This window comes from Cupressus sempervirens, chromosome 4 (assembly GCF_028749045.1).
Source record: "Cupressus sempervirens isolate cs-2001-9-10 chromosome 4, ASM2874904v1, whole genome shotgun sequence".
Taxonomy (NCBI): domain Eukaryota; kingdom Viridiplantae; phylum Streptophyta; class Pinopsida; order Cupressales; family Cupressaceae; genus Cupressus; species Cupressus sempervirens.
The window spans coordinates 70,205,769-70,231,137 of record NC_143121.1 but is presented as its reverse complement, the minus strand read 5'-3'; the positions used below and the strand labels follow the sequence as shown (position 1 = coordinate 70,231,137).

Genomic DNA, 25,369 nt, shown 5'->3' with positions numbered 1-25,369 from the left:
ATTGGCTGGGGACACAGTATTGTGTTAGCAGAGGCTATAGATGCAATGTGTTTTTGGAGACCAGTTTGATGTAGGCACAAGAGGAATGTGAATGTGATGTGACGACAAAATATCTATCCTATTATAGTTAGTCACAGTTAATGTATCCTATTTTGTTAATCTGTCTCGGCAATGTTGTAATTGTCGTCTGGAGACTACTTTTCTTTTTAGGGGGATGATGTCGATAAAATCTATATTGTAGCTGACGGGTAGAAGTGTATCCGAAAGGGCATGTGACGGTTGAGTCACCCCTTAGAAAAAGCATATGTACACCCTCCGGAAGGGACTATTGATCATCATCATAATCATATTGTAAGCATTGGAGTGCATATTGCATATATGAATAAAGTATCTGTTCTGCGTTATATCTTCCTGTACTACATGCAATAAGTATCCTTTTACTTTGTATGATAAACAGGTAGGGCCATCGACTATCTTTGTAAATCGTCGAGAAGTTTCTTCGAAGGGTATTTAAGCACGACATGTAGGTAGTAGTAGATATGCGATTTAGATTATTTTCTTTGTCCTGCGAATTCTTGTTGGACTTCAGTACTGTTCGCCATTTTCAAAAGTGAAAGATCTTCCCTAATTGGCTTTCTCCGATTTTCGTGGGATTCATCCCTCACCCTATTTTGTATGTGTGTTACCTTGCTTCGGATCTAGCACATCTAGAGCACCATCTTTGTATGCAATTATATTTCGTGATGGGAACAACAACTATCTGGTATATGCGAGTATTGGTTCTTCCTTCCATGTTATTGTACAAATTGTGTATTGGCAAGTACTTCCTCTTATTCACTCTCTACCTCATTCCTCCCCACCACTCTTCATCAAACACCCCTATCCCCACTATGCACTTCATCCCTACCAATGTACAACCCCTCCAAATCGCCCTCCTTACTATTTGAAACTCCCCATACACGTACATCCCTCCACCACCACCGTACGAACACTTAAAAACTTTGTACAACCTTCTTAACTCTATTGTACAGCTCCTTGGAATCACCTTACGCAAGCCATACCGTACGGCATATTTTCAAGCCTCTCCACCGTACAGCTTGACTCCAGTCAACACCCTAACATATCACAACCTGCATACCCTACCGTACGGACATCTGCTGCTACTGTATGGACATCTACTACCAAAAAAGTTTCTGACAGAAACAAAACATTACTGTAATCAAAATAAAGTAACTATTGTACTTAGTACTTGTTAAAGCTTAATCAGGTTGGGTAGTTAGGAGGTGAGGGAATGCATCGGTTTGTGTTCCCAACCAGCCGACCCTTCTATAAGTACTTGGAATATTGTCAATGCATTGAGGATGTTTTGGTATGAATAAAGTAAATCATTTCCTCGTCAATTGGTATTGTGGTATTAAGGTACATTCTATGTTTTTCTCTGTATACATATTATCTCTATTATTCTATGAACTTGAGAAGTATTTCCATTCTACTTTTTTGGCGCCATTGCCTAAGTCCGAACTTGGAGGTCGACAGGATGAAGTAATGGGAAGGCCATTTGAACCACTTATCCAAGTAACAAATAGTGACAGAGAAGAAGAGGAAATAACTAGGGAAGATCAATTAACATGCGATCCGGTGATGGCCTAGGAAGTTGTGGTCAATCAGTAAATACAAAGGGAAGCCTATGAGAGAACGGTTCCTGAAAGTACGGTACACAACGAACTTTTGGTGCCACCAGTAGTGTACGGTATCCTAGGACAAATTCCTCGCCTGTTGGCACGCAACTTGTTATTGCTGGAGGAAAGAATCGAGACAGAAAGGGAACGAAGGAGACAACAAGTACTCCAACAGTTTTCTGAAAGGAGGACCACAGAACGTGACTTGGAGGAATGTGAAAATTCCAAAAATGGAAACAGGCACTAGACTGATCCATGCCCATGATTCCAAACAAATATCCGAGGCAAGTACCAAGGGAAGAAACTGAGGACGTCACCTTGAGGACACTACGTCTCCAGCAATAGGAGGAGAGACGTCGTAACTTAAGGGGAGGACAAGGGGATCCCACTAGAATCTAAGTGAGGTTGATTGAGCACACAATTGAAGGAATAGTCAATTTGGCCATCTCGAAGAAACTAGGAAGGAAGTTAGGGTGCAAAAGCCCAGAGACACCTGCATGGAGAGAACTACGATAGGAGCAAAGTCGAGGAGAATAGGATACCTCCAGTAATCAAGAATCAAGCTCAGCAAGAGGAATTGTTCCATCAAGAGGGAGTGCTCCACCGAGAAGAAGTGTTCCATTTGAAGGAAGAGTTCCACCAAGAATTTCAAGAGAAAGTGTTCCGCCAAGAGGGAAAAAGGCCAACATAATGGCAATAGGCAAACAAAAATTTCCTAGGTTCACAAGGGATGGCTCGGAGGACCCCGCACGCCACTATAAAACATGCATAACCATATGGCAAGCCAACATAGAAAATGACACAACTGAGTGGCTAAAAGCTTTCCCTGGCACACTAAGGGGTATAGCCATCGAGTAGTATACCGATCTGGAGGTAGGAAAGAAAAACACATGGAATACTATCCGGATAGCCTTTGAGGAAGAATTCAGACTCCTGAGGGACGATGATGAAATAGTAATGGAGATTTATAACAGAAGACAAGGGAAGAGTGAATCCGTTAAAGCCTACAATAGAAGGCTAAAAGAGTTGATTTGAAAACTAGACAACAAGCCTGCGGATGGACTAAAGAAAAGATGGTTCGTTGAAGGATTAACACCATCCCTTAGGAAAATGATGAAGATAGTCCCACCATCAACCTTTGGGGATGCGTGTACTCACGCGATGGACATAGAAAGTGAGAGCAAAACTTCCAAGGCAAGAAGTCATGGAAGCGCGAGTGAAAGTTTAGAAGAAAGTGAAGATGAATCCAAAACCATCCAAGCTTTGAGAAAAGACCTACGGCAATTAATGAAGTGGCAGGGAGTAAGGAAGAAAAAAAAGGAGGGAGCTTTGGTGCACTGACTGTGAAAAAGGCCATACAAAAGGAGCATGTCCAAAGAAAGCATCTTGTGAGATTGTCAAGTACTAGGGCACGCAATTAAAGATTGTCCCTACAATTTAAAAACACAGAACGTTCAACTATTCCTCACCCAAAGAGAGCAATCTACACCACCCTCCACCACTCTTAAGAATATAAATACGGAAGCCTCACCAAGAGGATACAGAAATAACAAAAGAGGAAGTAATAATAATAGAAACAACAACAACACACCTCGGCATACAATCCAGTATGATTCTAAGGGGAGGCCTATGATCCAATTTAGGTGTAATGAATAGGGATATTTTGCATGAGATTGCTAGAACAGAGAACAAAATAGAGGAATGCAGTGTAAATGGTGTGGGCCAGGCAATCACAAAGATGCAAATTGCCCGATACAAAAGGGGGTAAATATGTTAGACACTAAAGAACCAGAAAGTGAAATCCTGGCAGTCACGAGGATGCAAGCCAGAAAACTAGCCTATCCAGATGCAGCTATGGAGACAAAAAGATTTTTACGAAGCAAAGACGGCCATTCAAGATAGCATGGGAGAGGAAGGGAAGACAAGGCCAGATAAACCTATTTAGGATGGGGGTGTACAAAATATTATGAGGCAAGTACTGGAAACCACCATTCCAGTGAAAATTGTTGATTTATTGGAAACATTACCCCAGTTGCAGGTAGAATTAACACAGGGGGCAAGCCTAAAAGGGGCAACTTCTAAAACAGAAGCACGGACAGAAAACAATACCCTATTCTCTATAGGAATGGGAAGTGTAGTAGAGAATAAAGTAATATTGTATTTAGCACTTGTTAAGCTTGAGCAGGTTGGGTAGTTGGGCAGTGAGGGAATGTATTAGTTGGTCTTCCAAACCAACCGACCCTTTTATAAGCACTTGGAATATTGATAATGGACTCATGATATTTTAGTATGAATAAAATAAATCATTCTCTCAACATTTTGATATTGTGGTTATCAAGCACATTCTACGTTACTACTCTGTAAGCATATATCTTGTTATCCTGTGAATGTAAGTAGTATTTCCATTCTACATTTTTGGTGTTGTTGCCTAAGTCCAAACCTGGAGGTCGATAGGATGGAATAATGGGAAGGCCCTTTCTACCACTTATACACGTAAATAGTAACGGAGAAGAGAAGGAAATAACCAGGGAAGATCGTTGACACGCGATCTGGTAACAGCCTGGGAAGTTGTGGTCGAACAGTACATACAAAGGGAAGCCCGTGAGAGAACGGTTCCTGAAGGTACAATACGCGATGAACATTCGGTGCCACCAATGGTATACGATCTACTGGGATAGATTCCTCGCTTATTGGCACGCAACTTGTTAAGTGTGGAGCAAGAAAGAGCCGAGTCAAAAAGGGAACAAAGGAGGCAACAAGTACTCCAACAGTTTGCTGAAAGGAGGACAAGGGAACACAACTTAGAGGAACGTGATAATCCGAAGAAGGAAAACAGACACTAAACCAATTCATGCCCCTGATTCCAAACATATATCCGAGGCAGGTACCAAGAGAAGAAACCGAGGAAGAAGTTGCCTTGAGGATACTACATCTCCAGTAGTAGGAGGAGAGACATCGTAATTTGAAGGGAGGACAAGGGGATTCCATCAGATTCCAAGGGGGGTTGATTGAGCATACAATCGAAGGTATAGCCAATTTGGGCACAGAAATCCAGAGACACCTACACGATGTCATATCCCCATTTTAAGATAAAATTTTAATAATTATTAGATAATACAATGTTATTAAATAAATAATATTTAAAGTTATATTAAAACTAATACTAAAATATAAAACAAGAAAATAATATTTATTTAATCTATATTATTAATAAAATATTTAGTATGATATTTTAAATAATTGAAAAATAATAAAATTTCAATGAGTAAAGAAATAAATAAAATTAAATACAAGAGACAATATTGTAGAAAGTATGTTAACTTTCTAAATAGAATTTAATAATAAATAAAATAAACACAAATAAGTAAGTAAATAAATAATATAACATAGAGGAATATAAATTAACTAAATCTAAGAAAAAGTCGAGATGTTTAACAAATAGACATGACTCTTTAAAACTAAGATATAAAAGGGAGAAAAGTTTATTTAGAGAGGGGAAAAAAAGGAAGAGAAGAAGAAAGGAGTTCAAAAAGGAAAAATGGAAGAAGAAAGTAATATGAAGAAAATAAGGAAGTGACTTTTTGAAAAGGTGGCAATGATATTGAAAGGATGTGAACTTTTGAAAAGGTCATAATTATGAATAGTTGCGACTCTTCAAAAATATTATGATTATAAAGTAATGGGGCTTTTCCAAAGGATTTTAGTTATGAAGTGTCATGACTTTTCAAAAAGATTATAATTATGAAGTGTTGTGACTTTGCAAAGCATTTGTATTATGAAAGGTTGTGACTCTTGGAAAAGAAGAAACAAAAAAAAAAATTATTTTGTCCTTTCTTTATTATTAGAAAATGAAGAACTTTGAAAAGTAAATATAGAGTTGAGATAATCTAGAAGGAATAATTCATTGGAGGGCCGAATAAGGATAGAGCCACATGGACCAAGAAAAGAAGAAGGTAAGAAAGGTATGTTTATGGATTATATTTGTTTAATTATATTTATGAATTTGTTTATATTAATGAATCATACTTGTGAATAATATTATGTTAACCTATGAGGTTAATACCATGTTTACCAATGTTACTCGTACCATGAAGCATGCAAGATATTTAAGATCTCCATTGTCTGCCATGGCCGAGTGTCGATATTGTAGCATGGAGCATGTGAGATATTTAAGATCTCTATAGTCCGCCATGGCCGATAATCGACCTACTAGAATATTCTGAAGTTGTCAACATATGCATATGTGAGTAGCCTTGGATAGAGGATGCCCGTCCAAGAAGAATCTTAAGGGGCGCACTCCCGAGAAGACAGCAATGTAGCTATGAGCTAGGAAGCCCAACTTGGAGATGTCCTTAAGATTGGGAATTAACTTAGAAGGTAGAATAGTATAGTTAGTATTATCGTTATTATGTTTCTAACGTTTATTCTTGCAGGTATTACTTGTCCTTAATGAATCCTATTTAGTGGGGACATTACACACGAAGAGACCTCTAGCAGAAGCAAAGTTTTGTAGAAGAGGATACTTCCAGTAATCAAGAATCAAGCTCCTCATCAAGAGGGAACTTCTAGTCAAGAGGAAGTGTTCCATCAAGAGGAAGTGTTTCGTTGAGAGGAAGTGTTTCATTGAGAGGAAGTGTTCCATCGGGAGATAGTATTCCGCCAAGATGGAAAAAGGCCAACATAATGGCAATAGACAAAAAAAAATTGCCGAGGTTCACAGAAACAGCTCAGAGGACCCCGCACGCCACTGCAAAACATGCATAACCATATGGTAAGCGAACGGAGAAAATGATGCAGCTGAGTGGCTAAACGCTTTCCCTACCACACTAAGGGGTATAGCCATTGATTGATATACCAATCACGAGGGAGGAAAGAAAAACACATGGAATAATATCTGCATAGCCTTTGAGGAAGAATTCAGACTCCTAAGAGATGATGATGAAATAGTAACGGAGATTTATAACACAAGGCAAAGGAAGAGTGAATCCGTTAAAGCCTACAGTAGAAGACTAAAAGAGTTGATAGGACAACTTGACAACAAGCCTATGGATAGACTAAAGGAAAGATGGTTCATTGAAGGATTAACACCGTCAATTAGGAAAAAGATGAAAATAGTTCCACCATCAACCTTTGCGTATGCGTGTACTCGCAGGATGGACATAGAAAGAGAAAGCAAAACTTCCAAGGCAAGAAGGCATGGAAGTGTGAGTGAAAGTTCAGAAGAAAGCGAAGATGAAACCAAAACCATCCAAGCCCTCAGAAAAGACTCGAGGCAACTAATGAAGGAAGTAGCAGGGAGTAAAGAAGAAAAAAAAGAAGGGAGGGAGCTTTGGTGCACCGACTATGAAAAAGAAGGCCATACAAAAGGAGCATGTCCACAGAAAGCATTTTGTGAGATTTGTCAAGTACTGGGGCACACAATTAAAGATTGTCCCTACAATTTAAAAACACGGAGCACTCAAGTATTCTTTACCCAAGGAGAGCAATCTAAACCACCCTCCACTCCTCCAAAGAATACAAATACAGAAGCCTCACCAGGAGGATACAGAAATAACAAAAGAGAAAGTATTAGTGATAGCAACAACAACAGCAATAACAACACACCGCAGCGAGCAATCCAATATGATTGTAAGGGGAGACCAATGATCCAATATAGAAGGAGCAACGAATGGGAACATTTTGCACAAGATTGTCAAGATGGAGGAGGATAGAATGGAGGAATGTTGCATAAATGGTGTGGGCCGGGCAATCATGAGGATGCGAATTGCTCGAGACAAAAGGGGGTAAATATGTTAGATATTGAAGATCCAGAAGGCGAAATTCTTGTGGTCACGAGGATGCAAGCTAGAAAATTAGCCTATCCAGATGCTACCATGAAGACGGAAAGATTTCAGGAAGCAAAGAAGGACATTCAAGATAGCATGGGAGAGGAAGGGAAGACAAGGCTAGAAAAACCTACTTTTGGTAGGGGTGTACCAAATATTGTGAGGCAAGTACTAGAAACCACCATCCCTATGAAAATCGTTGATTTATTGGTAACATTACCCCAGTTATAGGTAGCATTAGCAGAGGGGGCAAGCCCAAGAGGGGCAACTTCTAAGAAAGAGAAGGAGAAGCAAAGGCAGAAAACAATACCCTATTCACTATAGGAATAGGGAGAACAACAACCATAGTAGAAATGGAGATATTAGGGTGCAAGCCTTCAAATACTATTGTTGATGGAGGTTCTGGTGTAAATGTTTTATCTGAAAAAACGTAGAAGGCAATAGGAAAACCCACACTTTGGCCACCTACATTTCAACTAGTAGAAGCAAACCAACATGGAATTAAGACTATAGGGACCTTGATGGGACAAAAAGTCATAGTCAGTACTCAACAATTTTTCCTTGATTTTGTAGTTATTACTTTACAGAAGAAAGGGTATGATGCTTTATTAGGAAGAGGATGACTGGTTATAACAAAAGCCACCCATAATTGGAAATGGAACACTCTATCTATTGAATCAGAAGGAAGAAAGTACATCATAGACCTAAAGAACCAATCAATAAGTCGGGACATGGCATCAGACTCGAAGGGAGAAGACTATGAAGGGATGGAACCAAACGAGGAAGGAGTGCTCAAGTTGGGGGCATGCTGAGACGAGGAAACAAGTTCCCTTAATGGATTATTCCATTGACAAATGGGAGACTATGAAGTTTTCCACAAAAAAATGCAATATGTTGCAAATACAAGAATCTAAGTCGGAGGAAAGATACCCAAAGGGTTATACGGAGTACAAAGAAGGTGCGACAACCCTTAGACCAGCACACATCATTGAGAAAGAGGTGGAATATAAGAAGCCAAACTGGCCTCACATTAATTTTATGAGCCCCGGAAGAAGGAACAAATCAGTGAAAGGGAGAACAAAGGTGCAAGGAGGACACAGCCATAGAGGAAGGAAGAGACAGTTATGGACAGTCATACGGAGGCAGGTGTGGGTACGGAAGGTCGTACGAAGAAAGTAGCAGGAGGTGGTCATACAGTGCAAGGTACGGATGACCATACGAAGAAGGAAAAGGAGGCATGTACGAACAGTCGTACAAGGACAGAGGAGGCATGTATGGACAGGAAGGAGGTTGTACAAGGGAGCAGCGTACGAGAGGCAAAAAGGGTTGTACAAGGGAGTACAAGAGTAGTACAAAAAGTGACAGGGGTCGTACAAGCACAAACAATCGTACACAAGCAAAAGGGGAAGACTACGATACATGTTGCCAAAGTAGCAGTAAGAAAGAATCAGCTTGTCGTACAAAGAGTCAAACTATCGTACGAGCACAACCATACGGCTATTACCGTACCCTCCTAGCGATACAAAGTCGTACGCAGACATGCATTTTCGAGGGAATGACAAATTGTGGTTGCCATATTGGCAAAGGTATTATTCTGAGGGGTAAAAACACGTATTGTCCACGTGACAGGAAGAAAGGGTTGGAGCACAAAGCCACTTCAAACACATTTGGAATTACGACACACCACAAAATGGTGAAATTAAGCATAGAAAACCCGAGCAAAGGGAACATCATTGATTCCAAAAAGAAGAAACCAACAACACTAAAAGCTAAGGAGGTAAGGAAGATGACAAAGGGCAAGGGTAAAATGGCACAAAAGATTACTGCTGAGAATATTTATTTTGAAAGCGTCAGGAGTAGCAAATGCCGCACTTGGTGGGAGTTGGAAAGGACTACTCTTCAAGACAAATGGAAGGCTGAGAAAGAGGCCATGGAAGAGGCTTGGAGAATAGAAAAAACTAACTTGGGAAACAAGACGACCGCAGCAGAGGCAAAGAAGATGGACGCCTTACGGGTACTAAAAGGAGTTCAGGCAAAACAAAAGGCAGTTGAATGCAACCTGCAATGACTCTGAGGAGCTTCGAGAACAAGGATGTCTTCCCAACCCTCTTCCTGAAGTCCAACTTTTGTTCTAGTGTGTTGGGTAGTCGTCTGTAAGACAGCTTCTTTTTTTTGTGGGGGGCAATAGATGTAGTAGAGAATAAAGTATTATTGTATTTAGCACTTGTTAAGCTTGAGCGGGTTGGGTAGTTAAGCGGTGAGGGAATGCATTGGTTGGTCTTCCCAACCAACCGAGCCTTTTATAAGCACTTGGAATATTGATAATGGAGTCATGATATTTTGATATGAATAAAGTAAATCATTCTCTCATCATTCTAATATCGTGGTAATCAGGCACATGCTATATTATTACTCTGTAAGCATATCTTGTTATCTTGTGAATGTAAGTAGTATTTCTATTCTATAGGGAGAAAACCAGCCATAGTAGAAATGGAGATATTAGAGTGCAAACTTCCAAATACTATTGTTGATGGAGGTTCCAACGTAAATGTTTTATCTGAAGAAACATGGAAGGCAATAGGAAAACCCACACTCTACCCACCTACATTTCAACTAGTGGGAGCAGACCAACACAGAATCAAGAGTATAGGAACCTTGATGGGACAAAAAGTCAAAGTCGGTACTCAACAATTCTTCCTTGATTTTGAGGTTATCACCTTAGAGAAGAAATGGTACGATGTTTTACTAGGAAGAGGATGGTTGGCTACATCAAAAGCCATCAATAATTGGAAACGAAACACTCTATCTATTGAGTCTGAAGGAAGAAGGTACATCATAGATCTCAGAAACAAGTCAGTAAGTCAAGATCTGACATCAAGCTTGGAGGGAGAAGACTGTGAAGGGATGGAACCAGACGAGGAAGGAGTGCTCAAATTAAGGGAATGCTCAGACAACAAAACAAGTTCCTTTAATGGATTATTCCACTGGCAGATGGGAGACCATGAAGTTTTCCACGCAGAATATAATATGCTACAAATACAGGATTCTGAGTCAAAAGAAAGATACCCAGAGGGCTACACAGAGTATAAGGAAGGTGTGGCAACCCTCAATAAGACACTTGCACACATCTTTGAAAATGAGGTGGAATACAAGGAGGCCAAACTCTAGACTTTAAACCTTGGGGAAGAGGATCAACCCAAGGAGATTTTGATAGGGGATGATTGGGATCCAGTGTTAAAGGTGGCAGCTTTTATAATTTTTCTGGAGTATAAGGACATCTTTGCTTGGACGTACAAGGACTTGAAAGGAGTACCCCCAAAGCTATGTGTCCATCGGATTCCATTGGTACTTGGAGCAAGACCAGTGCGAACACGACCTTACAAAATGAATAAGACCTATGCGGTGAGGGTCGAGAAAAAAATCACAAAGATGTTGGCAATAGGGATAATATTCAAAGTACAAACAAGTGAATGGGTATCTCCTATAGTCATATCACTAAAGAAGGATGGCAATCAAATTAGGATATGTGTGGACTTCAGATGTTTGAATGTGGTGACTATAAAGGACCCATTCCCCATTCTGTTTACTGATAGCATTTTGGAGAAGGTAGCTGGTCATGAGATGTATTCCTTCGTGGACGGATTCTCATGGTACAATCAAATTAGCATTGTCGAGGAGGATAAGCTAAAAACTACATTTGTGGTTGAAGATGGGGCCTATGCCTATAACAGGATGCCCTTTGGGTTGTGCAATGCACCAGCCACATTCTAGAGAATCATACTACATATCTTCGATGGTATGTCAGTGAAAAATTCCAAAGCCTTCTTCGATGACTAGTTGGTTTTTAGTGGGAAGAAGCAACATCTCAAAATTATGGGGGAATGCATGGAGAAATGTCGAAAAGCAAGGCTGGCCCTCAATCTGAAAAAAAATGCAGGTTTATGGTTCCACACAGAAGACTTCTTAGACATATCGTTTGCAAAAATATGACAAAATCAAGGTTATTTTGGAAATGGAACCTCCATCGGATGTAATAGGTGTCAAATCCTTCCTGGGCCATGTAGGATACTATAGAAGGTTTATAAAGGGCTTTGCGGAAGTATCACTGCCCCTGGAGAAATTAACCAAGCAAGGAGAGCGGTTTGGGTGGAAGGAAGAACAGAATGATGCTTTCCAAGAACTGAAGAAAAGATTAGTTGGGACCCCTATCCTCATATATCTCAATTGGAACAAAGAGTTGTGTCCATGTGGACGCATCCAATTATGCAATAGGTGTCACTCTAGCACAAATGGGGAAAGAAGGGCTTGATCACCCTATGTATTTTGCAAGCAGGCTTTTGTCAGAAGCAGAGCGTAACTACAGTAAATCACCCACTGAGAGGGAAGCATTAGGTATGGTGTATGCAGTGCATAAGTGAAGACATTACTTATTAGCTACACCCTTTACATTTTTCATTGACCACCAAGCACTATTGTACTTAGTAAACAAGCCGGTGATTCAAGAGAGAGTAAGTGGCTAATTCTGTTGCAAGAGTTTATATTCAAAATCATAGTCTAACCTGGAAAAACCCATGTAATTGTTGATCAATTATCAAGAATCAAGTCAGGAGAACCCTCAGGCAGTAGGGTGAATGAGGACTTTCCAGATGCACACCTATTCTAGATTTTTGTGTTACCTCAATGGTACGAAAAAATTGGACAATGCTTATCAACAACAACCTTCCCAAGAGAAATGTCAGCAATGGAGAGGAGAAAAATTGCCTTAAAAAGCAGCATATTTCAGCTAATTGAAGGGTTATTGTACAAATTGGGGCCGGATGGAATACTGAGGAAATGCGTTATGAAGAAATCCCAAGAGTTCTAAAAGAATCCCATGAAGAATTGGCGGGAGGTAACATGGGACCTGATACTTCAGCAAGAAAGGTGATGTTGGCAGGACTTCGGTGGCCGACATTAAATGCAGATGCGAGGGAATGGGTGTTGAGCTGCAACACTTGTCAAAGAGCAGGCAAACCGCTCAAAAGGGACTTCATGCCACTATTTTCGTCCCAACCACAAGAGTTATTTGAACGGTGGGGACTAGACTTTGTGGGTCCCCTACTTGTAAGCAAAACCCATTGGTGTAAGTACATAGTGGTGGCAACATAATACCTGACAAAATGGGTGGAAGTGCGGGCCCTTCCACACAATACTGCTCTCAGTATGGCCAGATTCCAGTTGCATTATTGTGAACGATCAAGTTATTTTGCCTTTGGTTTCAAATATTCTTACAGTGGTTCAGCCGTTCATATCAGCATTCTCTACATCTCAACTCCAACAAAGTCTAGAAAGGAAGAAAAAGGGGTTATCCAGTTAGAAGCAGCAAATATTGATGCGGTTGCTCATTTAGTCCATAAAAATGTGAAAAAAATAAAAGAAAATCAAAGTCGATTGCAGATTAGCAATGAATCCCTCATCAGATATTTGTTTGTTGGAGTTGCATAACCTGCTACCAAAATTTTTACGAATGATGGTAATGAAGCTGACTTTAATGTATCTCAAGTAGATTTGGGTCATGTAACACATGAAGTTGTTAATAAATTTCAAGTCTCTGCCCATATTGGTACAGAAAACAAATAAGGACAAACAAACAAAGGATCAGTTCAAGCAACACTTTCAAGCTTTAGCTTCATGCCTTCAACGAATTATAGGAGTTCAAGCTTTGACTCTTGAATCCACTTTAGCAGAAACAGTTTCCAATCCTGAGAGAGTACCTAATAAAGGTGCCATAGAAAAAAACTAAAGTATCAAACATATTGTAAATAGTTGAGAATTGGATAATTTAGATGAAGGTGCAAAGTTTTGAGTTGTTCAGTGGGATAAAAGCAATGTACACCAAGACAAATCAGATGGAACAACAGATTTGAAAAGCGATAGAAAACATCAAGGAACAATGAATATCATGGCAAGAGATTATGAATAGTCTCAAAGAGATAAAATAAATGGACATCAACATATTGGCATCACTCAAAAAAATTTCAAGTGAAGAAGATTAATCTAACATATGGCTTCAGAACATAGAATGATAACGTATAAGCATGAATCAAATAACAGCTGAATAAAAAAATTTGTTAAACACTTGTAGGCAACTCAAGGCCAAAGTGTTGAATGATTTACTAAAGATCATTGAGGACATATCAGTTAATGAACAGACTAGGGTTCCAGATGCACAAACAATACAGAATAGTTTTGAAGCTATGATCAACCCAGAGCTTAATCATGAACAACATTCAAGTGAAGATGTGATGATAGGACTAAGTGTCATTTCAGTGGCTCTAGGAACATGTATTTATCACCTACTTGGGTGCAACAAAGAATTAGATGAAGTTCAGCAAAATCGTGATAAAGAGAAATTAAAAATATAAAGTGTGATCATTCTTGACAATAAATTCTTAACTCAACCCAACAAATCGTTCAGAACATATGAAGCAAACCCTTCACATCAATAGCTGCCACCCACAGGTCAAGGAGCTTCAACTAGAGATGTCAGCATATGTATCTGAACATGAATTTCAAAAGTTGTTTGTCTCCTTGTTTATTTCATTGTGCAAGTTGGATAAATTACATTTGGATATCTATGTAAATATTTTGCAAGTATTGCAACTTTGGTCAAATTTTTGTTTTAATAAGTTTTTCAATATCCTTTTGTTAAAGTTAGGATCTGAGGTTTTATTTTATCAGAGTTAAAGTTGGTTCTAAATGCATAAATGACTTCCATGCTCTTGCTTGGTTACTAAGCCTAAAGGTATAATGACAAAAGGTCTTTAAATACAAGAATCGTACCATGTAAAAAGGGATTTTTTGTGGCATTTTAGCAAGGGTGACTCAGGTATTGTGGAATCATGTAACTCCTCAAGATGAATACAAACCACTTTTTGGACTATTACTTAAATGGATATTTGTTCATTGTTATTGGTTCATCAAATGTTGTTGCTAATATCAGTTTTTGAGTTTCTTGAGTAAAACTACAAGCATTAAACATTATATTTAAGAAAGTCTTTGGTGTGTTTCTTCCTTGGTATCTCGCAGAAAATGTTACTAAAGAATATATTTATTTCCATTGTTGGGAAGCCTACATGGATACCTTGGCTTTCATAAACTTTCCATCAAGCTTATATGGCATTTGTATATCTGCTGTTAGAAATTTCTTTTATAGATGTTAGTTAAAAGTATATTCAGAAAAAGACCAAAATATATCATACAAGGGAGCTGCCCTATTAAACACAGAGGGTCATACTCCACAAACGATCTCTCCAACTGTTGTGGGCAATTTGTCAGTAAACCATTGGACACTTTGTCAAGGAATTCAAAGTGACAAATCTGTTTACCAACAAAAACTGTAACACCTTCCTAGGCCACTACATGCTTATGCATATTTCCTCAACTCGACCTTCTCATTTCTTGAAAGTTTTGAGGCTAAACGAAAAATTATAGGTGCATCAATACCCACAAAGAGACACAAGTCCACTGTTGAAAGCAAATGTCTAAGATATAGATCTATAGACAAACATTGTCAGATTTCTTTTCTTGAGACATATGTATGTGAAGAACAACTTCTAGGGCAAGCGAAATCTGCATTTTATGGAACAACAATTTGTAATTCCCATATTTTCTTCCTTTTTAATTAATGTATTTTTCAGACTTCTAAATCATAAATACTTAATATTTATTGGTATAGATGCATGTGACAATTTTGGCACAAACATGTGTAATATTCTCTGCTGGTTTTGATTTAGAAATAATGACTTTGACTATGCTGGAATTTCTACGAACAATTGTTATGAAAAAGAATCCTTGAACAATTTACTACTATATCATGCCCTGTACTGTTTCATCGAAACTAAAACTGCGAAATAGATGTATCAACCAAATATACCAAGTTGCAAGCAAGTCTGAAGTGGAACTTGATTCAGAACTTAATGATAATGTATTTCATTCATAGCAGTGAATCAATGGCCATTAATCTATACTCAAAAAATAGGATTACAGATTTTACCAAATAGCTGAGCCTTGCAATTATAAATAATGCAGAATGAGTAAGGAGGGACAGAACCATAACAATGAGGAAAGCTGTCTAGAGATTCTGGAGAAAACAACCCGCACTCAGCCATCACCACTTCCAGGCATTTAACCAGTAAGTCTCCAGTTACTGTGTGTATTCTGCCAAATCCTGAGCTATGGAAAGGACACGACTCGACTCTGGGGGAAAGATGAAATCAATGCCATTACTCAAAACAAGGGATGTGAAATACCCGTGTTGCTGGAGGAGGTTATGTTACATCTGCTGCCTGATGAAGATGCCGTTACCACACAGTAGCTCTCCCGTGATTACTTCCAGACTATGCGCCGTAGCCTCCCATTGCCATTTAATGTTTCTGAAACTATTCTGCCATCACCATTTAATGTAACAACCAGTTCCTGTCACAGCTACTTCCTGTAATGTGGATATTCACGTACAAGATGTCACTGTGGAAAGAGTTTAGAAATGCTGGCTTGTCTGTACTTCCCCTAACCTGAGAACTCAGCTACATGAAGTGAATACTGTCAATATAAATCTGAAATGCAGGGATCATACTCACTTGAGTCTTCACCAATATCTACAGCTGTGGAAGAACTACCTCCCTGTCTGCCGTCTCATGCATCAACCTGGTGATACGTAAATGCCAATGCCACACACCGACCTGTTGTTCAATTTGCTGTTTAATTTCCAGTTTCCAATAGGTCCCCAATAGACCCTTCAAATTCAGTTCTGAGTATGTGAGGTGAGTACTAGGTTTGGCATCTAGTCTCACTTTTTCTTCTATAAGGGTTTTCGTCCTTAGAAGAATCCAATCACCTTAAGCAACCATTAAGATTTATAGGAATATCATATATTCGTTGTGTCTTTCCCAGCTGACCTCAAAGTGAGGGAAGAGTGTTGGAATAACAGATGTGGGATAAAACACCAATTTCGTCTTCTAGTCACTTAAGTCACTTTATAAAGTGAATCTCTTAATAAAACATAAAGTAACTTTATTAAAGTACTTTAATACATTAAATGACGAACTTAAGACAAATCTTCCCTTGTGACTAGCAGGTATCCTTACTGGTAATGTCGTTAATCTATCCGGATGTGGAGATAGATTAACCAGGGGCCAAAAGAACTAGCGCAAAAGAGGGGACATGACATGACAACATGTGCATCTTCAAGTATTACCATCCAAGTGTTGTCCTAAACATGTAACTTTTTCAGTTGTAAGCACAATTGAAGTATATCTGAGCACACATACAATGCTTATTAACTATGTTCCCACGAGTTTCCAGGACAGGGATGACAGGGGACAGCAGTACAGGTTTCTGGGATGGCAAGAAAAAATTGCTGATTTTGGGAAAGGGAGGGGACGGCAAATGAGGATGGCTATATAGATATAGGGAAAATATAAAACATATAAGGAAATTTACATATATACATTATAATCATATGAAGACATAGATAAACCATGCCATTTAAAAATCATAGAACCTTAACATTCAACATTTCAATAATCAAACTCAATACTCAATATGCTATAATGCATTCATAATTTGGATTATTGTCAATGTGCATGTAATATTAAATTAATACATAAAAATTTGAAATATACACAAGAACATAATTTGGAATTAATTTTCAATAGTAACAAGAACAATAACCCACCTTCCAAATTGAAACACACTACTATCATTTAATTTTGAAACTACACTTCCAATTCATTGTAAGTGGATTGATATTAATACAAAAAGGTCCTTTATACAGTTCTGATCATGAAATAGGCTTGTTACTATAAGACAGTATCTTGACGCAACTTCCAATGTTCACCATATCTTCCTCAAAGTACCCAAATCAACCCAAGACCAACCAAGCACTAATGTATTGCCAAAAATGACATAAGAATGCATGTTCTAGGTCTATAATGCACTTTTCAAACCTTCACAACACCTTGCAAACAATCTGTTATATAATTTTGAGCATGTAGCGAGATTGTAATAGCAATATTAATTCCATGAAAGGGTCCCAAGTAGCAGAAATTAACTACCAAACAGTAGTAAGCATGTTAGGGTGAACTCAAAAGGAGGGACCCACTTCAAAATTAAAAGAGAAAATGTTTTATAAAAGAGAAATATTTTACAAGTGATGTTGTCTATAAAATCGGGGACACTAATCCATCTGGGGGACTTCTAGGGCAACCCCAATCATCCCCAAGATGTACGGACGTCCCCGAAAAAAATTCCTGAAGTCTCCAAGTTTCTGGGATGTTTCTTGGGAATTTTTTTTATAAAGGGGGGGTAGAGGGGGAACGTCCCCTAGCTGTCCCCAAAACATTTCCAGTATGGAGACGGGGTTTTTTAGGCAGGGGACATGTCCCCAGGCAACACAGATTATTTTTTCCCATGCCCGATGATTGAGTCATATGTTCCCATAATAATATTCAATATAATTCTCAGGATGTGTGTGTCTTGCTTTGAACATGCACAAGAGCCACTCTATGCCCACATATTATCCCCATATTTTTTTCTTTTCTTTTCATGTGCAACCAGATCTGCAAAAGTAAATCCATGATTTTTACTCATTTCCTAAATTTTCCTGCTCCATGCATGTAGCTGTGCACTAAAATCTTCTTTGTGCATCAGATTGTTGATCATGCAACTAAAGGCTCTACATGTCTCTTTTAAGCTCTTACAACCAGCTGCATTCTGATCTATATACGACCTGCTCATGTTTTTCCACTATTGCTTCTGAAAGGTGGCTCTGTGATTCAAAGGAAATTTTAAACAGTGTTCAACTTGTTTCTACAGTCGTCCCCATACATTTTCTGCACAAAGAAATCCCCCTGATTACTAGGAACCCTAACTTAAAAAGTCAAACGTGCTGAAATTAGTATTTAAAGGATTATCAGCATCAACTGCTAGGTTAAACCCCAAGGCATGTATTTTTTATTCTTATAGTTTTAATTTTCAATCCTTCTAATTATCAAGCTGCAACAAAAAAGATTCAATGCCTGTAAGGGCCTTTTTCTGTTGAAAGTTAAGGAGTTACTGTTTGATGAAAAGAATCTATCCATCTGGAAGGAAGGCATTTGATGATTGTGACCACAATTGAAGGGATGACAACCACTATACTAGGTAATCAAAGCCTCGTAGCCTAATTGTAATTTCAAGTTTCGTTTTGTCCTCTACATTGTCAGTTGTATTTGGTTGAGAATTTATGATTTAGACTTGAGACAGTTTATAATTTGAAATTTGTAATATCGGTCAAAATTTATTTCTCTGTCCTATGTTTTTGTTTCCACACATTATATTTGGCATGAATAACAATAACAGATGATTTCCATACTTGTTAAACATTTCATATTTGTTTTTCCCATTTTAAAGTGAAGTAATTGAATTGAATTGAATTTGTGTTTGCCACATAAATGGAAAGCAATTATAGTTGAAATTTTAAACCATAAGTGTAAAATGATATGCATAAGAGAGAATGCAAAACGTTGATAGTGTAAGATGCGTTGATTGGCTAAATGACTTTAGAATAATGCTCTAGGTAACCAAATATCACATTCTACAATATCCTTGGGCAATCTCTTGCACCATATATTTAGCAAGACCTTAGAACTTAATAGACTGCCTAAAACACAGATAATTTGAGATCAAAATTTTGAAGATGAATATAAAATTCCTAAATGGAAAAGAGTAACATTGAATTTCAATCCTGAGTGTCTTTCAGTGACTTAACAGCTAAGCATGCTAGCTTTAGGTATAAAATTTCCCTGTGCCGTTGTTGTTGAACTGATTTACCTAATTGTAGTTATATAATACCCATTTCCCAAAAAAACACTTAAACCTATTTGTCACAATTTCAAAAAGTACAACTAGTATAAACACATTATAGAATAAAGAATCTAGCAATAGATGAATATATGAGCCAAAGAAAGTGCATGTACCTTTACAGTTAGATTGGCCATTTTGATAATGCAAATTAAAAATATATCCAAAGATCTCTGCAAGAAATAAAATGCCAATTTGGTAAATGTCACTTCAGATGAATTTTGACTGCTAGGATCTTAAAGACTTAAATCAAAAGAATGATACGTTAACAGCACACATGTTAAGAGAAAGCAAGAAACAGATCATATTGATGTCCACAGCTAACTAGAAGTAAATCATGTTGCTAAGCAATATTAAACAGTTCCCTAATAAAGGGGATATCGTGCTTAAGTTCTCGAGGCCACAAGATAAAATATAGGCATCCTAAGGGCGGAAAATCAAACCCAATTTTGTCAAATCACTAAGGAAAACCTATGCCCAGCTAAAAGTGATGATATCTTCTCGGACAACTAAGGAATATTAATTGAATGTCATATCCTAGACTTAGATGACAAATGCTTAGGTAATGGCTCTACTTAGATTAATATGGGAAATCCAGAACTCAGTAAGAAGAAGATTCTTATGTCATCACTGGTCTGATGAACAAGGGAACTTCTTGAATTAACTAGCAACATAATAACCTGCTTGATGAAGCAATTATCCCTTAGGAGGAGCTTCATCTTCTTATCCTTCTCTAATGTAAAATTTAAGGTTAAACATAAAAATAGTGCGGCCCATTTAGCCAACTTGGTCTAGGAAACTAATGGTCTTAGACACTGAATAAAGGAGAAATTGATTCCTGGTGGACCTTATTAACTCAAGAATTTTTTTGTCAGCATATTAGACTCTCGTGAGTCGTCGTTTTTCCTTCCAAGGTGGTGAAAGTAATTCTATGATGGAGTTTACAGGCATAATCTGAGTCACAAGGTTTGAGTTCAACAACTATGAAGTTCGGAGGAACTTTGACGAGGTCAAAAAATTCAAAAAAGAATTGACAGTAAATTTGCTTTATATAATTTATTATAGTATTTTTTTAAATACAAGTATATCCAATAAATTATGAAGATAGATTAATATTACAACATGGATTTGAAATCTTTATAAAAGAATATCACATTTTGAAAATAAATACAAATAAGAGTGATTTATAATTTTTAAAACATTAAATTTATAAAACAAAACATAGTAATTTCACTTTATAATTTTAAAACATAAAATCAAAATGTATTCCTATTTTATTTTATTTTTACATTAAAAAATAAAAAAATAAAAAATACTTGAATTTATTAGATTTAAGATTGCACAAATTTAAATAATAATAAGTAAACTTTAGTAAATATAAATATTTAAATAAAAAATGATATACTTAAAACTTGAATATTATAAAATTTCTTTCTTATTATTAAATAAATTAAAAAACTTATTACACAAAACAAAAATAAAACCAAAACAAGAGTTGTGTAACAACTATAGTCCCGCCTTATGGAAAAGTAAGAGACTTGCAATTTTGCAAAATTACTTTGACAAAAAAAAATGTACTCAAGAAATGTTTAATATTTAACTTGAGAGTCTAACGTTTAATATTTAACTTGAGAGGAAAACTATGACAATATACATATAAATAATTTTGTTATTTTTTATAGATAACATTAAATTTTAATATTAGATGATTTATAGTTTAGATCTATTATATATTATAATATAATATTAAGATTAATTCAAATTAAATATTTAGTGCACATAAAATTTGAATTGTATTTATTATTAGATTTTTTAATAATTAAAAGGCTAACTTGCGATAGTTATTATTATTATTATCATAAGTATAATACATGTCCTAGCTTGAAAGAGTCATAAAGTTCAAGGTCATAAAAGTTCCAAAGTTTCCATTTCAAAACCTTCACAAGCCACCTTCTATTTGTTTAAAATATTGTGCAAAAATAAAGAAAAGCCTAAATAATTATGATATGAGAGATTAGAATAAACCACCAACATTTAAATTAGATCCCAATATTTGAAAATAGATTATTTAATTTTACTAATAGCTAACTAAGTTTCTATATCTTTTGATATTCCAATTACAATGAATATATAATTATGTATATTTATACTTTTTTTACATAAAATAATAGTTGAAAAATTAATATATTATATGTTGTAAAAATGTTTTCATTGTTGAAGATTATCAAAATTATTAAATTATAATATATGTTGAAGATTATATTAAATTTTTAAAAGTGTAATATAAAAATATAATTATTAATGTAATTATGACTATCTATATTATTATCAAATTTATAATTTAATTGAAAGAAAAGAATTCAAACCAAAATACTAAGCAAAGAAAGTATTCTTGTATTTGAAAATTGAAATCAATTTTAATAAAATGTTTAAATTATTTTGATAATTTTTATTATCTTTCTTCAAATTTGACGATTTTAACATAAAATAATTATTCAAATTATTTAAAAATATTACTTTTTGAAAATAATTAAAATAATTTTTTTTTGACAATTATTTAAAATAAAAAATTATAAAACAAATATGTTTAATTTTTTAATTGAAACAAATATAATTATTTAATATTTTTATTTAATTATTATTATTTTATTTAAATTCAATAATTTTTATATAAATTAAATATTTATTTCTAAATTAATTCTAAAATATTATTTAATTGAAAATTAAAATATAATATAAAATTATTAAAAAAATTAAATAAAATATATATTTTACATATCTTAACAAATGTGTTTATGATTATTTGTGTACTGAAAGTGACGATAATTGCGCAGTACAAACTTTATAATTTTTATAGTTTTGGTTTAATATTTGCATCAACACGATCCCCAACGCGCAGATAGAAATTGATGAATGTAGCAGTTGATTAAATCATTTATTGTCATGCGTCATTCATATTTTAAATTTATATGCACGGACGATTCGTTCATTTTTTTTCTTCAATTTTACGAATGGAAATTTTTTTTTCACCTGGGAGAAATTGTGTTGGCCAATAAGAATTTTAGTTTTTAACATTTTCAGGAAAAAAATAATCTTCATTTTCCCGCAAACACGAGCAGACATAGGATTTGTGTAAAATATTTTTGAGGACACCAAGATTTCCGACGCAAACAAATCCTCATATTTGAGGTGAAAACAATAGTCTCCGCCTATATATAGGCGGGACTAACAAAATGGGAAACTATCAAATTAAACACTAAACAAAAACTCAATGTCAAATGTCCATTAACAAAATTAGAACAAGGGAGTAGCAACAAGCAGTTTGCAGATGGTATTCAGCAGCGATCACTAACCAGCGTGCTGTCAAATTCACATTGGCAGTAGACACAGCTCACAAATGCAGAACACAGCTCGACAATCGCAGTTCCAGGGTAGATAATAATTCTTTGCTAAATCCTAAATAATTTCCTCGATGTCCTCACATCAAACTGAGATAATGAACAGAGGATGTTATTTATAAAAAAATTAGCGAAAATCCCTAAATAGCCTGTAAAAATTTTCATTTTTTAAATGCTGCACTTGCTTTATACGAACTTCAGCCAAACCTTTGTGAATTTAATGATTTTTTTATGGGTTTGTCAAATTTCAAGCCTCAAGCCGATAATTCAGCGAACCCTTGTGACATAAGCATAATATAACATCTCCTCCTCTAGTTCAATGCAAGACTAAATTGTGGATTGTGGGGAACAATGTGTTATATTTCTCTTTTTGTTTCAGAAGAGTGACTTGCAAAGTCCTGATTGAAAGGTATTTGTTGTTCAGATTCTTAAGAAGATGGGGGAAAACCCCTTGGCATGTTAAGGTATAATCATAAAATGCTTACCCCTTTGTTGTTGATCAATTTAGTAATGCTCTTTCAGATTTCAAGATTCATATCTTTCCCTGCTATCATCACTGTGGTCTATTCTACTTCTAGATTTTCATCCACTGCACCATTCCCCTCTGTAAAATAGCTTGTTAGATGCGCATAGCAACTCTCAGAGACTCTGAATGGATTCTTCTTGACCCCTCACAGCTTCTCAATGTGAATTTAGGACCAAAACTATAACACGTCTGCATTCTTCCACACAAGCCACCATGTTCTTCCTTTTGCCAATTCCAACTGCTGGTAATTCAACAAGAAGCTTTGAAGAGGATTCTTCAGCATGTCCGTTAACTTCTTCTCAGTTTTGAACTTTACATAGATACAGTGAGATCATCCCATCAAGAAGAAGAGGTTGATACTTTGGTACTAGCAAAAGTGCATGTTTACATTGAAGACAGCAGTTATGTTCACAATGTATTTAGCCACACCAGCATTAAGGAAATCTTCAGACAAAAAACAAAAGGAATATAATCTTTCAGCAACACCTCTGATACTTTTTCAAACCCAGAAAATGAACTTTCTCGTAAATACAATAAGTGTTTGTAACTTTGTACACACCTTTTAGATTTCTGACAACACAACAAAACTTACACTATTAGATACTGCACAGGTGCCGATATGGAAGTTCTGCAATCTCAGTAGTGTCACTTTGCAACAGCCAACTATCTTCTCAAATATTTGCCTTGAAATGGCTCAGGGTCTATGAGAGAGCAAGGACACTTCTCACGGCAGCAAGTAGATGTAGAATGCACTTGTAATCAAAAACTCGCTGTAACACACTCCTACAACTTCTCATGGTTCCAAATAAAAAGTCCTTAAAAATTTATTAACATTGTCTCTTTGTCTTCTCGTCGGTTTGGATACAATTGCAATGATTGATCATTGGAATGCTGACAACCAATGAAATGAAAGATTTTAATGAAGTCCACAAGACTAAAGTAGCCTATGGGACCCACATGATCACCCCCCTAAGGTAACTAATCTAGCTGTAGACTTTTGGTTAACTTGTCTCTCCGTCATTGAAGTTTGAAAATCAGAGCTGATGTTCTCTTCACTTGATTCTCCTCAAATAAGTAATTCAAGTCCATGCTTTGTAATAGCTCTGCATGTCTAGATCTGATGTCACTGTATGCCAGGCAATCCTTGACGAAGCGATGCTCCATCTCTACCACCCCTATATTACAGAATAAACAAGTTTTTTCTGCCCACTCTTCTTTTGGAACTTATCATCTACCAATTTTACATCGCAGCCAGTGTGAACTAGTTTTGAGCTACGCTATCAGCATTTTTGCTCTCCAATTAATAGGTGCTCTTATATAGGCCTTTTCATCATGACTAGAAGTGGGGTTAAATTCTTTAGTGTAGTAAGATTTTTCCCACCCCATGTGTCTTGTCCAAATGATATTGTGAAATTTTTCCAAGACAAACTTCTTTATTTCTTTAATACTATCTAGGCAAGTACGGATGTTGATATCCCATTTTCACATCCACTTGTCATTTTGCCTCATCCATGTGCCTTTTTGCCTCACAAGTTTTTCATCCATGACTAGCTTGCACCAGCAATGTTTTTCCAAACCTTGGGTTTTCTTTAAATAGCTTAGCATCCGGACCAGTGTGACGGCTTCTAGCAGAAAAGAACCCACTTCAACCAATAAGATCTCATAGGGCACCGTGGTCTTGACTTTGAGATTGCGTAAAGTTTCTTACCAGATTTCATATTCGAGGTTGATTGATGCACAACTTTTATTGCAGGGATGATCACTGTTGACAAAGGATGGATTCGCTTCAAAATCTACAAAAGTTAGTGCAGAGATAATATAATATTCCTAAACTTAGCATGCCCTTCGATCCTTTGATGTGCTTGCATTAATAGATTTTGATGCCTTGTCTATTCGGGCAAATCAAGTATACATATCATGTGAAAAGGTGTGGGGGTGAATGGTCATGTCTCCAAATGGAGACATGAACATTCATCCTCACACCTGTTCGGTGTTAACTAATCATTCCCGATTTGTTACAGACTCGACACAAGTCTAACAATGTATTACCAAACATTAAGA

General features: G+C 36.5%; 1 protein-coding gene across 1 annotated transcript in view; it reads right to left on the bottom strand.

Annotated features, from left to right (window-relative positions):
• Nucleotides 1-25,369, bottom strand: part of LOC149559984 (Ribosomal protein L13 family protein) — a 94,703-nt gene that overhangs the window by 21,373 nt on the left and 47,961 nt on the right. The window contains exon 2 of the mRNA XM_089824392.1: nt 19,501-19,557. Within this exon, the coding sequence (XP_089680518.1) occupies nt 19,501-19,521 (21 nt within the window). The 5' untranslated portion in view covers nt 19,522-19,557. The remainder of the gene's footprint in view (nt 1-19,500; nt 19,558-25,369) is intronic.